At 58.6% G+C, this 13,776-nt stretch overlaps 1 protein-coding gene and 1 long non-coding RNA gene across 2 annotated transcripts; both read left to right on the top strand.

Moving 5' to 3' along the window:
* Positions 1 to 235: 235 nt before the first annotated feature.
* On the top strand, positions 236 to 1,172 carry LOC309676061. Its single transcript, XR_014269562.1, has 3 exons — positions 236 to 316; positions 752 to 809; positions 1,161 to 1,172. It is a non-coding gene; the product is annotated as an uncharacterized lncRNA (long non-coding RNA).
* A 2,411-nt stretch (positions 1,173 to 3,583) lies between these two features.
* Positions 3,584 to 13,514, top strand: LOC309676394 (uncharacterized protein; the record flags this gene model as incomplete). Its single annotated transcript, XM_082488932.1, has 17 exons — positions 3,584 to 3,985; positions 4,850 to 4,968; positions 5,046 to 5,149; positions 5,344 to 5,521; positions 5,618 to 5,738; positions 6,145 to 6,236; positions 6,419 to 6,561; positions 6,716 to 6,805; positions 10,948 to 11,327; positions 11,773 to 11,891; positions 11,992 to 12,095; positions 12,292 to 12,469; positions 12,541 to 12,661; positions 12,768 to 12,859; positions 12,992 to 13,128; positions 13,217 to 13,306; positions 13,390 to 13,514. The coding sequence occupies 17 exons, from the start codon at positions 3,584 to 3,586 to the stop codon at positions 13,512 to 13,514; spliced, it is 2,595 nt and encodes an 864-aa protein (XP_082345058.1).
* Between the last annotated feature and the right edge of the window lie 262 nt (positions 13,515 to 13,776).

Below are 13,776 nucleotides of genomic sequence, written 5' to 3'. Positions count from 1 at the left end.
TGGGCTCTGGTGGCAAAGGACATCTCCATCCCTGACCACGCAGGGCCGCTCTCACTGGGCTCCTCTTTGCACACTTAGGTCTCCACTTCCACCCCTGCAAAGAGGAAGAAAGCCCAAAGTGCAAATGTCCTAACGTCACCGGTGAAGGTGATGAAGGTTGAAGACAACAACAAGGGGTGGAACCAGATGGTGCCGCAGCAGCCAAGCTGCTCGGCCCAGCCTGGGACTGGCTGTTCCCTGTCCCCCATCCCTCTCCCCAAGGAGGACAGCCTGCTGGAAGATGTGCCAGATGGCAACGGTGGGCTGCACAACTCAGGTAAGCGGTGTCCAGAGCCGTGAAGCCACGGGTAGGCTTTGTGGGGTGTAAGCATTGAGGCAGGGCACTTTGCAGCATCTCCGTAGACCTCCCAGGAGGACAGTTACGTCCCAGTGTGTTGTCTTGTTCAAGGACAAGATGTTTGGTGGAGATTGATGGAGAACCAGACTTTGTTCCTTCAACTGATTGCATACCCTTAGGCCACGTGATGCTGCATTTTGGTCCTCACACCCCTGTAGGTGGCTTGAGGGGGAATCAGTCCTTTTTCAGGTGGACCCTGAGGGCACGGTTGCTCCCCAGACGCCTTGCTGGCTGTTCAGGGCCACCTCTCGACACAGTTGGTGATGCCAATCAGGGAATCATTGGCGCTAGCACTCACTGCAGGGGTGGACAGCCCCACATCCGAAAGATGACACGTCTTTCCTACCTTGGCAGGTAGCGATGTCTGCTTGGAGAGCAGCTTGAGGAAGACAGCACTGGTGAGGAGTCAATGGTGAGTGTAGCTAAAGGGCTTTCAGTGCTTGGCCCCGCATTGCTCAGTGTTTAAGCCTTGAAGACTGGACCACTTGGTGCTTCCAGACCTTCAGGACCATCCCATAATCGCCCTTAGAGCCTGGCAACGAACTTGTGAAATCCTTCCTGAGTGCCCAAATAAGTCCCCTCTAGCTCTCCTCCACTTTTTGGGGAACGGGGCTGCCCAGCAGCTTGGAGACCTTGGTAGATACCATCTTTGTAATGCCAAGGTGGTGGGCAGGCAAAATGAAGGCCAGCAAGAAGAGGCAGTCCAAAACCTCACCTCCTCTTTGAGGCTATGGATGGATGGGGTTTTGTTGTTACTTTGCAGCACCAAGCAGTTCCCATGAAAGTCTGCGCGGCCAAAAGCTGGTGATCAGCTCTTCAGAAGAGGTTTCAGAACTTCAAACTGGAAAAGGGGACATTTAGATTAGACGTCAGGAAGAAATTTTTCACCCTGAGGGTGGTGAGCCCCTGGCGCAGGTTGCCCCGAGAAGCTGTGGCTGCCCCATCCCTGGAGGTGTTCGAGGCCAGGTTGGACGGGGCTTGGAGCAACCTGGGCTGGTGGGGGTGTCCCTGCCCAGGGCAGGGGGTTGGAACTGGATGAGCTTTAAGGTCCCTTCCAACCTAAACCATTCTATGATTCTTTTGGGTTTTGGGGGGGGGGGTGTCAATGGGATCCGAAGCTAGCTGGAGAAACAGCAGGTGGGGAAACTGGTTTGGAATGACCAAGGATGGTGGTCACTGCTGGCAAGGAGGTTGAGCAGAGTGGCTCTGTGTGGGACACATGGCTGTGGGAAGCACTGAAAATCCTCCTTCGGTCGGCAGGCTCCAACCCCTCTAACTTGGGATAGGAACCTCCTAAGCGGGCACACACGGGTATGGTTTTCCTACCTCTCCTCCTGCTTTCCAAACCCAAAGACAGCCCGGGAATTGCTTAATCAGGGGGTGTACCTCATTGCTCTTTGGCTCCTGCGCCTGCCTACCGATGCAGAAGAAATAAATCATTTTCCTCATTTGTTGTGCGTTGCAAATGATTTCCTTTTGCTCCCCGTTCCCCCAATCCCCACCTGCTCAAGAAGGCAGACGTGCGGGGTGGTGGGTGCTGCGGCGATGGGTGCTTAGCAGCGTGATGGCCCCTTGAGCCCATGACGCAGCTGAGATGAGCGCGATGAGCACGGGACGGCCCCCGTACGTGAGACGTGTGGCTATCCCCGAGATAGGAACCCCGAGGTTGGAACTCGATGATCTTCGAGGTCCTTTCCAACCTCAACCATTCTATGATTCTATAGGTGTTGGCTTGAAGACAAGCAGGAGAGCACCAAGAGGTCCTGTTTGCTCAGGGAGGTGCCGAGAAAGGTGCACAACCTGAGTCATTTCCCTTCAGATGGCGCAGAGCCGTCCTGCCCGCCGGCAGCCATCCAGTGTGGATCATGCCAAAACCAGCCTGATTCAGCCGTGACCATCACCCGAAACTCGTGGGCATCTCGCCTCGTCCTCGCCCGCGTGTGCCAGCAAAGCAATGAGCGCGCCAACGTTCCCCCAGAGGCAGGGGCAAAGCGAACGTCCGTGTCCTGTCCCTAAAACCCCTCACAAGGACTCTCCCAGCCAAAGCCGTGCTCCTCCTCGCCGTCGCTTCAATACACAAACTGCTTTTCCTCCTGATTTGTAGCCTCTCGCCAGGCACGAGGAAGCTTGCAGGGTGATTCGGCTGGGTCAACCCGCCGCCGGTCCCTTCCCTCTGGGCACCACGGAGGGGACAACCTGCTGCTGAATCAGCCCAGGATGGGATGGGCTGCCCAGACGTTTGCCCCAGGTCTAATAATTATTAGCGACAGTTATTCTTTCTAATAACCTGACAGCTCTAATATTATTCCTGATAAGGATTATTCTATTCATTATTTTATTGCCACTCCTTTCGACCCCGGTCCCGCCCAGGCAAGCCGGTGGCTCCAGGGGACAAGTCTGTTCGGGAACCAGATAAACAGTGTGCACAAGCATTTCCCTCCCTTTTTCTAAAATCCCGGGAAGCACGAGGGAAACACGAGGAAAGACCGGTGGCCACGCTGGCGTGGACGCGGCCGTGTGGAGTCTGGTCCTGCAGGAGCTGGGATGCGGTTCAGGGCAACCCATGGGGACCTCCTCCACGATCCCCCCCTTTTCCTTTTATTCTTCCACTTGATTCGAGTTTAAATTTCCCCTTCTTCCTCCAAAAATATCAATCTTTGCTCGGCAGTGAGTGGCCGGCCATGAGTCACTCACGCCCTGGAAATCCCCACTTGACCTTGCCATGATCCATGAGGATCATCACCACCTTGAAGGAGGTGAACAGGGATGAGTGTGGGTACCAGAAGAGTGGGTTTGCCTTGGGAAAGCGTCACCCCCTACACCATCCCCCAGTGACCCTGCTGCAGAAGGGCCCCATGATCTGGAGGTTTGGAGGTGGGACACATCTCTGTGGATCTTCTAGAGCTTTTTTTTTTCGGTTGTTACCAACAAAAGAAAGAGGGAAAAAAATGCAGTTGGCTGCACAGCAAACTCAACATGTCTCTTGTGGTCAAGACACCCAATCCAGCACCTCGTTAGCTCATTAGAGCCCACCAGGATGCGTTCCCCAGGGAATTAGGTGCTCTCAGCTGTTGCCAATTGCCCTTACTGGGGGTGTGCCGAGGGATGGGAACGACTGTGGGAGATATGGGCTATAAAAGGTCCCTGGGAAGGAGTTGTTCTTTGTGCTGGACCCTGGTAGGCAAGATGAGGCCTGGAAGCAGCCTGGGGTTTGCTCTTTTCTGCTGGGTTTTTGGGGAGGTGGTTGCTTACAACCACTGGGGCTTCCTTAGAGGAGAAGCAGAGCTATGGAGGTACGGAGGGGATCCTTCCTCAGGGCGGCCCCGTGCCTTCTCCCAGCCCTCTCCCTGGGCGTGGGTGGATGTCTCCCAGCTCCAGGCTGCTGCCCCACTGCACCCGGTGGCTGTGCAATGCCAGGAGGCGCAGATGGTGGTCACGGTGCACCGGGACCTCTTTGGCACGGGGCGCCTGGCCAAGGCTGCAGAGCTGAGCCTGGGCCCGGCCGCCTGTCCGCCTGCGGTCTGGAGCGCTGCTGAGACCATGGTGACCTTCATAGCTGGACTGCACGAGTGTGGCAGCACCCTCAGGGTAAGGCTGGGGTGGGGGTGGTGGTCTACCTCTTGGCTTGCGCCTCGGTGTCTTGGGCTGCTGAGGCTGGCAGGGGGTGGTGGTGTAGGTGGGCTCAGGGAGATGCTCCAAAGCCCTTCCTGGAGGTTGGACGTCTCAGTCTGCTCTTCAAGGGCAGCGGAAGCTGTGCTGTCTTGTCTGGGGCTGTGCGAGCAGCGAAGGGCATGCAAGAGGCAGAGAAATTAGGTTGGGTTGGGGTTTTACTGATGAATACAGAGCTAGCTCGATCTCCCAGGGTTATTTAGGCTGTTGCTGCCCCCTCCAGGTTGGAGCCCAGATGACCTGGTGCTGGGAGCCACTGCAGGAAACCAGCAGCGGAGCCCCAGGAGGCATCTGGGTGCCCCTTCCCGCTGCTGGAGCATAGCATGAAGCTACTTTGTAGGAAAAACTTAAATTTGAAGCGGTCTCTTTCCCCTGGGAGAGGCTCAGGGGGAGCAGGTACCCCCATACTCCACCCAGCAGATGCTTTCATTAAATTCTCCCTGAGCAGAAGTCATCCCCCACTATCCTGGGGGACAGACCTTCCTTTCTGTTGTTTTGGGGTATGGAAACTAACGGGGGGGGGAGAGAGAGAACAATTTAAGAATCAGCTTGAGCACCTCTGCATCCAGCTCCGCTGCTGAGCAGAGGACATCCTGGGACAGGCTGGAGCAGCTTCCCAGCAGGATGAGCGCCACTTACCTGCTTCCACCACAGATGTTACTGGCGGCTGACCAGAAGAAACATCTCGGCACGGAGTCTCCAGGCTTAAATGCGCCGCTCTGCGCGTGTGGCCAAGGAACGGGGCTCTTAATGACTAGATAACGCGTCTTGTCTTTTCCCCAGCTGACCCCTGATGCTCTAGTCTACAGCACGAGCTTAAATTACAACCCAGTTCTTACTGGCAACCCTGTCATTGTCCGCACCAGTCCTGCCGTGGTTCCTATCGAGTGCCACTACCCAAGGTGAGACAACGTGCGTGACTACGGAGCAAGCCCTTCTGCCGCCACGGAGTCTCTAACCATGAGCATCTCTTCCCCAGGAGGGACAACGTGAGCAGCAATGGAGTCAAGCCCACGTGGGCGCCCTTCCGTTCCACCCTGTCCGCTGAGGAGAAGCTGCCCTTCTCCCTGCGCCTCATGAATGGTAGGTTTCGGGTGAGGTTCTCCTCTGGGTGCAGGGCACCCTGAGGTGGCCATGCTTCCACTAGGTGGCACACTGGTGCTCCTGAGGTTTGGTGAGTACCCAGGGCCTTGTGCCTGTTGAGGTTTCCTTGGGTGGAAGCAGTGAACCGCAAGCTGCCTTCCCGTTCACAAGTGCCCAGTGACCTCTCCTTCCAGATGACTGGAGCGCCGAGAGAGTCTCCACCATATTTCAACTGGGAGAGGTCCTCCACTTCCAAGCTGGCGTCAACACAGAGAACCACGCACCCCTGAGGCTCTTTGTGGACAACTGCGTGGCCACCCCAACCCCAGACAGGACCTCCTCTCCCCAGTATGCTTTCATTGACTTCAGTGGGTAAGAGTTGCCGTGCCCTTATAGAGAGATGCTTCTCAGCAGGTTCTGGCTACCTCTGACGGTGGGATCCTGTTGGCCTTTGCTTTGGTTGCCTAGGTGCCTGGTGGATGGGCAACTGGATGATGCCACCTCAACTTTTATATCCCCGAGACCCAGGCAAGACGTGCTTCAGTTTGCAGTAGATGCGTTCAAGTTTGCGGGAGACTCCAGCAATCTGGTAAATCCTCCCTAAAGCAAGCGACTCCCGTGCCTAGACGGGGCTTCGGCCTCCTCCGTTAAGGCTGAGGCTTCGTTAATGTGGTTTCTGTCTAGAATTACATTCCCAAGGCAACTGCCTCCTGGCAACGTATGATTGACGTCACCCTGTATTACTGCTTCTGGATCATGGCCCTCTGAGCCAAGGATTTGCCTTGGAGACCAGTTCCGATACTGGTCAAGACAAGCCCTTCTAATGGGCTTTAATAGTTGAACCCTGAAGTGGCTTGAAGGAAGCAGGGAGGGGTTGAGCTGCCCTGGGGAGATGGTTGTCCTGTTGGAGACCAAATTTGTGGTACTTGGGGGGGGGGGGGAAATCTACAGGCAGATGACTACCTAACCCTCTCTGCTCTGCCTGGCCTCCCCAGATCTACATCACCTGCCACCTGAAGGTCTCCCCGGCTGACCAAGCTCCCAATCCTCTGAACAAGGCTTGTTCCTTCAACAAAGCCAGCAACCTGTGAGTAGCTGGAACAGCACCTTGCCCAAAGGTGAAGAGCTTGGGCTTCTCATCTGGTGTGTCACCTTCCAGGAAGGTGGGGTTGACCACCTGGGTGGGAGGGTTTGTTCTCTCCTAGGACACCCCAAAGCATGTGAGGGATTCCTACCATAGGGTGGGCTGCTCACCAGGCTCTCTTCTAGCTGGACTCCCGTGGAAGGCACCCGGGACATCTGCTCCTGCTGTGAGATGAGGAACTGTGACTTGGACAGGCACTCCAGGAGGCTCCACGCTCCCTCCCGATGGCAAGGAGGACGTGTCCGGAGAGAACCGCCCTCCCAGCTTGGTAGGTCTTGGTGTGCCACTTGGGCTTTGTCACCCTCGTGGTAACTTGCTCTGAGCTGGGTGGCTGGAGCTGCCTGTTGGCTCCTCAGTGCTTGGGGTGGGGGGAGCTAGATGTTCAAACAAGCTTGTGAGTGCCCAAAGGTCCTCCTTTTCAGATCCCTCGGTGCGAGAAGCTGATGTTGTTGTTGGACCTCTCTTCATCCACAGCTGGCAGGATCGCCCAGTTAGGAGGATGCCTTTGGGAGGTAGGGCAAAGCCAGGGAAGGGGGAAATGGTTTGTGTGGCAGGTCCCGGCTCTGGCCATAACCACCTCCTTACTTCTCCTTCCTAGATGCAGATCACTTGTGGATGGTATTGGGGCCGGCCGTAGTTGCCGGTTTGGTCCTCCTGATCCTTGCTGTTCTAGGAACTCTGACTGTCTGCCGGAAACCCAGCAACCCCATTTAAGTCACTGGTTTCTACACTTGTAGGCTTGTCCAATTAAAAATAAATAAATTGGACTGTAAGAGGCTTGGTGGGGGGAGTGGAGCCTGAGCTAATCAAATCTTCGTGCTAACGTTTAAACTGTGCTGCTTTGCCTCCCTAAACCCGAATCCCAGTATCTCGTTCTCCTCATGCCCTGTCCTCGGCAGAGCTTTGTCCAGCCTTACACCCACAGGAACATCTCCTGGAGCGCCTTGCTGAGAACTGACGCAAAAAGAAAAACGATAAATTGCCACCCAAGATGCTTTGTCTTCTTGCCTGTAGAAGCATGGAGTTGCTTCTGCTCGTGATGCTCAAAACGTTTCACCTTTCTGTGGAGCTACTTGGCTCAGCTCCACACTGGTATCTCCTTACTCGATGGGCCAAGGGGGAGCTAAGGGTTTCATAAAAACTCAGAGACTGCTTTCCTCCTGCCTCGAAGCTCTTTCTGGGCAAGAAATCGAGCTCTACTGGCCGAGGAAGGGAGCGCCGCTTGAGGGTGGGTGGGTTGGGCTCTTCCTGGGACAGACGGAGGCAGGAATTCCAGTCCCTGCCCCAAGGACTGTTTACACATAGTTGGATGTAACAAGCCTTGGCTGAAATGTATAAACAGTCCTTGGGGCAGGGACTGGAATTTCTGCCCAACTTCCCCCCCCCCTCCCACCTCCAAAAGGGACTTTCTGACATGTCTGAGTCATACTTGTGCTTCCCCCCCCTCCTCCCCCCTTCCCATTTACTATGAAACTTGGGCTCTTCTGCTCAGTAGAGCAGCTGTGTGATGGCAAGGTGTACCCCAAACCCAAGACCTGTTGCTTCCCCGCTTGCTGGGAGAGGTTCCCGCTTTGGGCAGTGGTGGGAACTGGACCCAGCTGAACATCTTGGGATGACCTGCGAGGAGCTGGGGCTTGCTTGCAACACCTCTTGAGAGGGGTTTTTGAGGGGCCAGGAGGAGTTCTGCACCTCCTTAGCCCGCTCCGGAGGAGTTTGGGTGACTCTCTTGGCTGTGAGGGACAGAGGCCAGTGGTGTCTTGCACAGCTTGCCATGTTGTTGGGTGTCATCCAGCATCCTGAAGCTCTCCCAGGCTGGGTGCCCTTGGAGATGTGTCACCTTATCCCGCGATCTCTTTGGGTTGGTGTTTGGGTCACTTAAACCACAGTCTCATCCCTTCCCTTGGCCGCTGACGGACCAAAAAGCAAATTAGTCCTCCCCAAAAATCACAAGATCAATTCTGGGTTGGATTGGGGAGCTGCCTCTTTCCTTGCCCGTACAATCTGACCCTCGCTGCAGGAGCTCGGTCCTTGTCTTGCAGCGAAGTGGGAGGTAGAAGCTGTCAGAGGGAATATGGGGAGAAGTCTTCACCATCCCCTGTGAGCTGTCTGCTTTTGGGGCAGAAAGGAGAGGCGGAGGGTGGGGAAATGTGGGTGGAAGGGGTCTCTGAAGGTCTCCAGTACACCACCAGATGTATCAGCCCTGTGTTGGCCTGGCTGAGGCTGACAGCGTCCATGGATGGAGATCCCTCACCTCCATGTGCCCAGCCCGGGGCTGCACGACCCTCCTGGAGAAGAACTATTTCCTCACCTGACCCTCTCAGACCACAAGTTGTGGCTGCAGACGTGTTAAGTCTTGACTTAACTGTGTTTCCTTCTCGATCAGCATCTTCTCCAGAAGTTCAACGCCCCAACCATCCCCTGGCACACCTACTCTTGAGCGGGGACTATCTCTCTGGCTTGCTGAGACACGCAGAAGAGAGTTTTAAATGAAATCCCCTCTCTGTGCCACTCGGCACAGCTGCCCTTCAGCCGTTCAACCAAAATACCTCAGTTGGCTCCAAGGAAGGAAGGCAAATATCAGATGAATGTGGTCTACAAAGAAATCGAGGACGGGGGAAACGCCTTCCGGAGCGGTTGTCCCCTTCCAGCAGCTCCTGCCCCTTCCCGGGCAGCATCCCTGGCTGCGGCGATGCTCGACACCACCGCTGACCTCAGCGTGTGCTGAGAGTTTTTCGACTTAAAACTTGATGTTATAAGGGAAAAACGAGATGTGCTTCAAAGCCTCCTTTGTGTGATGGGGGGGAGAAAACCACTGGGTTTGTGCTTGTCCGGTGCCCTGGGACTTTCTGGTCTCTGCCTCCTCCAAAACAAAATGAGCTCACGCTCTTTCCCCAACCGCGCTGATCCGTGGCCGACGTCGTGTTGCGCTTGGAGTTGGGACAGCTGCTCCTGGGAGCAGAAATCCCCTTTTGCGGAGAGAAACCCCTCCTCTGCCCCTTTTCTCCACCCTGGGCGTCACCTCCGCTCGTTTCAACCCCGTAAGCGTGAGGTGACCCATCGCAGGGGGGTTATCCTCTTACTGGGACGAGGCATTTGGTACCCGGACACCCACAACCCAACCCCCAGAGCTGCGGCTCTCCGGGATGCCACGGGGTGAGACCAGGCATCATCTCCCACGGTCCTTGCGGCCAAGGAGCAGTGATGCTCTTCTTCCCCCCCCCCCCCCCCCCCCCCCAACAAGGAGGGGGGTGGCCGCTTATTTTCCTGATTCAGCATCGCCCGCTGCAGTTATCTCCTTGACGCACGGGGCTTCAGCCCGCTGGAATCCCCGGCATTTCTACGCGAGGGTTAGTCTCAAGGTATTTTAAACAGGGGGGGGTGAAGTCCTGCGCCCACTGGAAGGAGAAGTCCCCGTAAGCAGTGGAGACGGGGCATCCGCTCCCCATGGCAGGGGGGAGAAGGCAGAAAGTTTTCCGCCGACACGTAAAACCTCACGGGAGGGGGGGGGGGTGGTTTCGGAGGGGGGGATTTTGAGTCAGGTGCGCACCGGTCCCAGCTCCGAAAACGGTGGGATTTCTGCTAGGTGACACCTGCCCCCCCCCCCCCCCCCCCCCCGGAAAAAACTCCAACCCCAAGAGATGCTTAAAGAAGGGACAGAAACTCCAATAACGCGGCTTGAAAACATATAGGGTTTATTTTTAAGCGGCTTTCCCTGTTCCCCAGCTGTGAGCAGCTGGGCGATGCCCACCCCTGTTTTTTTATTTTTTTTTTTGGGGGGGGTAGTGGGATACAAAGCGGGGTGCTGCGGCGCGGGGATGGGAGCTTCTTCCGCCCCGAGCCCGGTTCCTTGAAGGCGGCAAACCAAACCACGAGCCGAAGAGCTGAGGAAAAGAAATATATGAGAAAAGAAAGCGGAGACTGATCTGCTGAGCCTGAAATGGAAGGGGGGGGTTTGGGGGGCTGAGAACGGCCACGCTCGTGTCAGTGGTGAGAGCGCTCCGTATCAGCTCTTGCTGGGTCAGCGCTGGACCGAACATCCCGGTCCCGCTGAGGAGGGGGGGGGGGGGGGAGATGCTGAAAGCCCCTATTTAGGCTGGAGCGGTGAGCCACGTGTGTTCCCGGTCAAATTCTTCCCCCCACCAAAAAACAAAACAAAAAAAAACAACCCAGCACGTCAGCATCCGAGCGGAAAACCCGAGTCCCGGGGGGCCCGATGGCGCCGGGCAGGGATGAGATGGGAAGCAGCGGGATCGGGATCAGGGACCCTTCTCCTGTCACCACCCCGAGCAGCCTTGAAAAGCCCCTTATCACCTTCGAACCTAAACAAGCCACTTTGTACCAGTCTCCCCGTCTCCGGCTTCTGCTGAGTTTTATAAACAACTTCCCCCAAAGAGGCTGACGAGGATGGTTCGGTTGGGTATTTTTCTCCCCCCCCCCCCCCCCCCTCGCCTTGGGCAGCCTTGGGAACGGCGGCGGGAGGGGGAGGGGGGGGGGTCCCAGCACCTCGGAAATGACTGGGTCGTGCCACCCCTCTCCCCGCACCGGGGAGGGTTGGCCTTTGGGTGCCATTGGTCCCCAAACGGGAGCCCAGGGGCAGGGGATATAAAGGCTGGAGGAGCCGGTGCGGCTCTCCGTGCCGGGGTTTTGCCGGAAGAAGGAAGGATGGGACCCGAAAGCGGCTTGATCCTCGCTCTTCTCTGCTGGGGGGTGGGCGAGGTGGCCTCCTACCCACCTTGGGATTTCTCCTGGGGGGGCGACCCGGCGAGGCGGGGGGCGCGGGCAGAGCCCCACGCCTGGTCCTGGGTGGAGGACCCCCACTCTCGAGCCGTGGCCAGCCAGCAACCGGTGAAGGTGCAGTGCCAGGAGGCTCAGCTGGTGGTGACGGTGCACCGGGACCTCTTCGGCACCGGCCGCTTGGTCAACGCGGCCGACCTGACGCTGGGGCCGGCGGCGTGCAAGCATTCCTCGCTCAACCCTGCCCAAAACACCGTCGTCTTCACCGCCGGGCTCCACGAGTGCGGCAGCATCGTGCAGGTAAACCCTTCTTCCTTCCCCCCCCCCCCTCCAGGATCCCACCCCAGGGAGCGGCTGAGCATCCCTCCGTGATGCCGGGGGAGATCCGGCTGCCAGCCGGAGAGCACCATGGAGGAACACCCTAAGGGAAGGACGAGCGGGTATTTCCCCCAAATCGGAGTGGTTTTGGGGTTTTTTTTTTTGCCCCGAAAGCTGCTTTGCCCTTTCAGCTGGAGACGCGCCGACGGTGCCAAGCCCCCACGTCAGACCCATTTCGCTCGTGTTTTGGCCCATTAGGAAGTTTGACTTGCTGAGAACGGAGCAGGGCTCCTCCTCCATCCCTTTCCCCACCCCCCCCCCTTCCTTTGGATTCCCCCAGCGTTTTCCAGTTGGGAAAGGAGGCCTTAGGCAGCTCGGTGGTGGGCTGGTGGCTTCTCCACCTCCTTCTCACTGCTTTTCTGCCCAGATCACGCCGGACTCCCTCATCTACCGTACGCTCCTCAACTACGACCCCAGCCCCGCCAGCAACCCCGTCATCATCCGCAGCAACCCCGCCGTCATCCCCATCGAGTGCCACTACCCCCGGTAAGACCTCCCCATCCTTGGTACCCCCCATCCCCCCAGCCCGGTCCCTGGGGACCAGCACGGGGCCGGGTCTTGATGCGGGGTGGTGGTCCTCACCCAGGAGGGAGAACGTGAGCAGCAACGCCATCCAGCCCACCTGGGCTCCCTTCAGCGCCACGCTGTCGGCAGAGGAGAGGCTGGTGTTCTCCCTGCGCCTCATGAACGGTAGGTGGGAAGCCATCCCCATCTGCGAAATGGGTTCCCCCCCCCCACCCGCCCCTTTTCCCAGCGTGGTGGAGCTCGGGGAGCCGGCACACCGCTGGGGAAGCCAACCCACCCCCACGGCTCCGGTCCCACGGGAGCTCGGGGACAGCCAGAGCCGCCCCCACCGCTTCTCCGTCACCCCGGCGTTGCCTCGCAGAGGACTGGAGCGCCGAGAGACCTTTCACCGGTTTCCAACTGGGCGACATCCTCAATATCCAAGCGGAGGTGGGCACCGAGAGCCACGTGCCGCTGCGGTTGTTCGTGGACAGCTGCGTGGCCGCCCTGAGCCCCGGCGCCGACTCCTCCCCCCACTACGCCATCATCGACTTCAACGGGTGAGCCCCGGGGACGGCGCTTTTTGGGGGATGGGGGTCCCCACTGGGATGCTGACCCCATCCCACCTCAGGTGCCTGGTTGATGGGAGGTCGGATGACACCAGCTCTGCCTTCATCACCCCCCGGCCCCGGGAGGACGTGCTGCGCTTTAGGGTCGACGTGTTCAGGTTCGCGGGGGATGCCAGGAACTTGGTAAGGCTACTGGGAGGGGGGTGTGCCTGTGTCCCCCTCCCCCAGCCAGCCCCAAACCAAGCCGGTGTCCCCCACGAGCGTGTCCCCACCTCCGCCCTCCCCGCAGATCTACATCACCTGCCACCTGAAGGTGACCCCAGCGGACCAAGCCCCGGATCCTCTGAACAAGGCTTGTTCCTTCAACAAAGCCAGAAACACGTGAGCGGCCACCGCACGGGGATGCGGCACATCCGGGCTGGTCCCCGCCAGCATCCCAGACCCAAATTTGAGGATGGGGTGGGGGAGAGGGGCACATATGTTCCGGTGATGATGCTCCCACCTTCGTTACAGCTGGGCACCCGTGGAAGGCACCCGGGACATCTGTAGCTGCTGCGAGATGGGCAACTGCGAATCCCCCGCGCTCTCCCGGAGGCTCAACCCCTTGGAGCGATGGCCCAGCCGCCGCTTCCGCCGCCACGCCGCCGCCGGTGAGGTCCCCGTGGGGGATGGAGGGGACAGCCCGGGTGGGGGGGTGTCGTGGGATGCCGCCCGCCTCATCCTTCCTTCCTCCCGCAGGGAAAGAGGCTGAAGCCGACGTGGTCATTGGCCCCGTGGTCCTCTCGGGGGATGTGGGCGCCGCGGGAAAGCAGCAGGACGGAGGTCAGGGTGAGCGCCCCGCCGGCCGCGCCGCTGCGACAGGGACGCGGTGACAAGGGCTAACGGTCCCCCTCCCCTGCTTGGTTTCGTAGGTGGGGTGACGGCGGCGCCCGGCGTGGGGACGGGGCTGATGTACGTGGCGGCCGGCGTGGGGCTGGCCGGAGCGGTGCTGGCCGTCGGCGTGGGCTGCAGGAGGCGCACCCCCGCCTCGGCGTGAGCGCGGGGCGAGAGCGGAATAAAAGTGTGGGAAAAGGACAAAAAACCGCCTCTGCGCTCTTCCTTCTGCGATGGCACCCTCTGGACATGCCCTGCTGGGGTGGGGGGGTGGGGGGAAGCACCCATCCCATGTGGCTGTGGGGGGGCTGGAGCCCCCCCCCAGTCCTCGAGGGGGGTTCCCCACATCTCCGCCTGGGTGTCCGCCCTCCCTGGGGGTCAGATTTGAGAGCTGCCCCGCTCACCGGTGACAATGGGGACAACCC

The sequence above is a fragment of the Vanellus vanellus genome, assembly GCF_965231255.1.
Source record: "Vanellus vanellus genome assembly, chromosome: 11".
Taxonomy (NCBI): domain Eukaryota; kingdom Metazoa; phylum Chordata; class Aves; order Charadriiformes; family Charadriidae; genus Vanellus; species Vanellus vanellus.
This window is presented reverse-complemented; position numbering and strand designations above follow the sequence as displayed.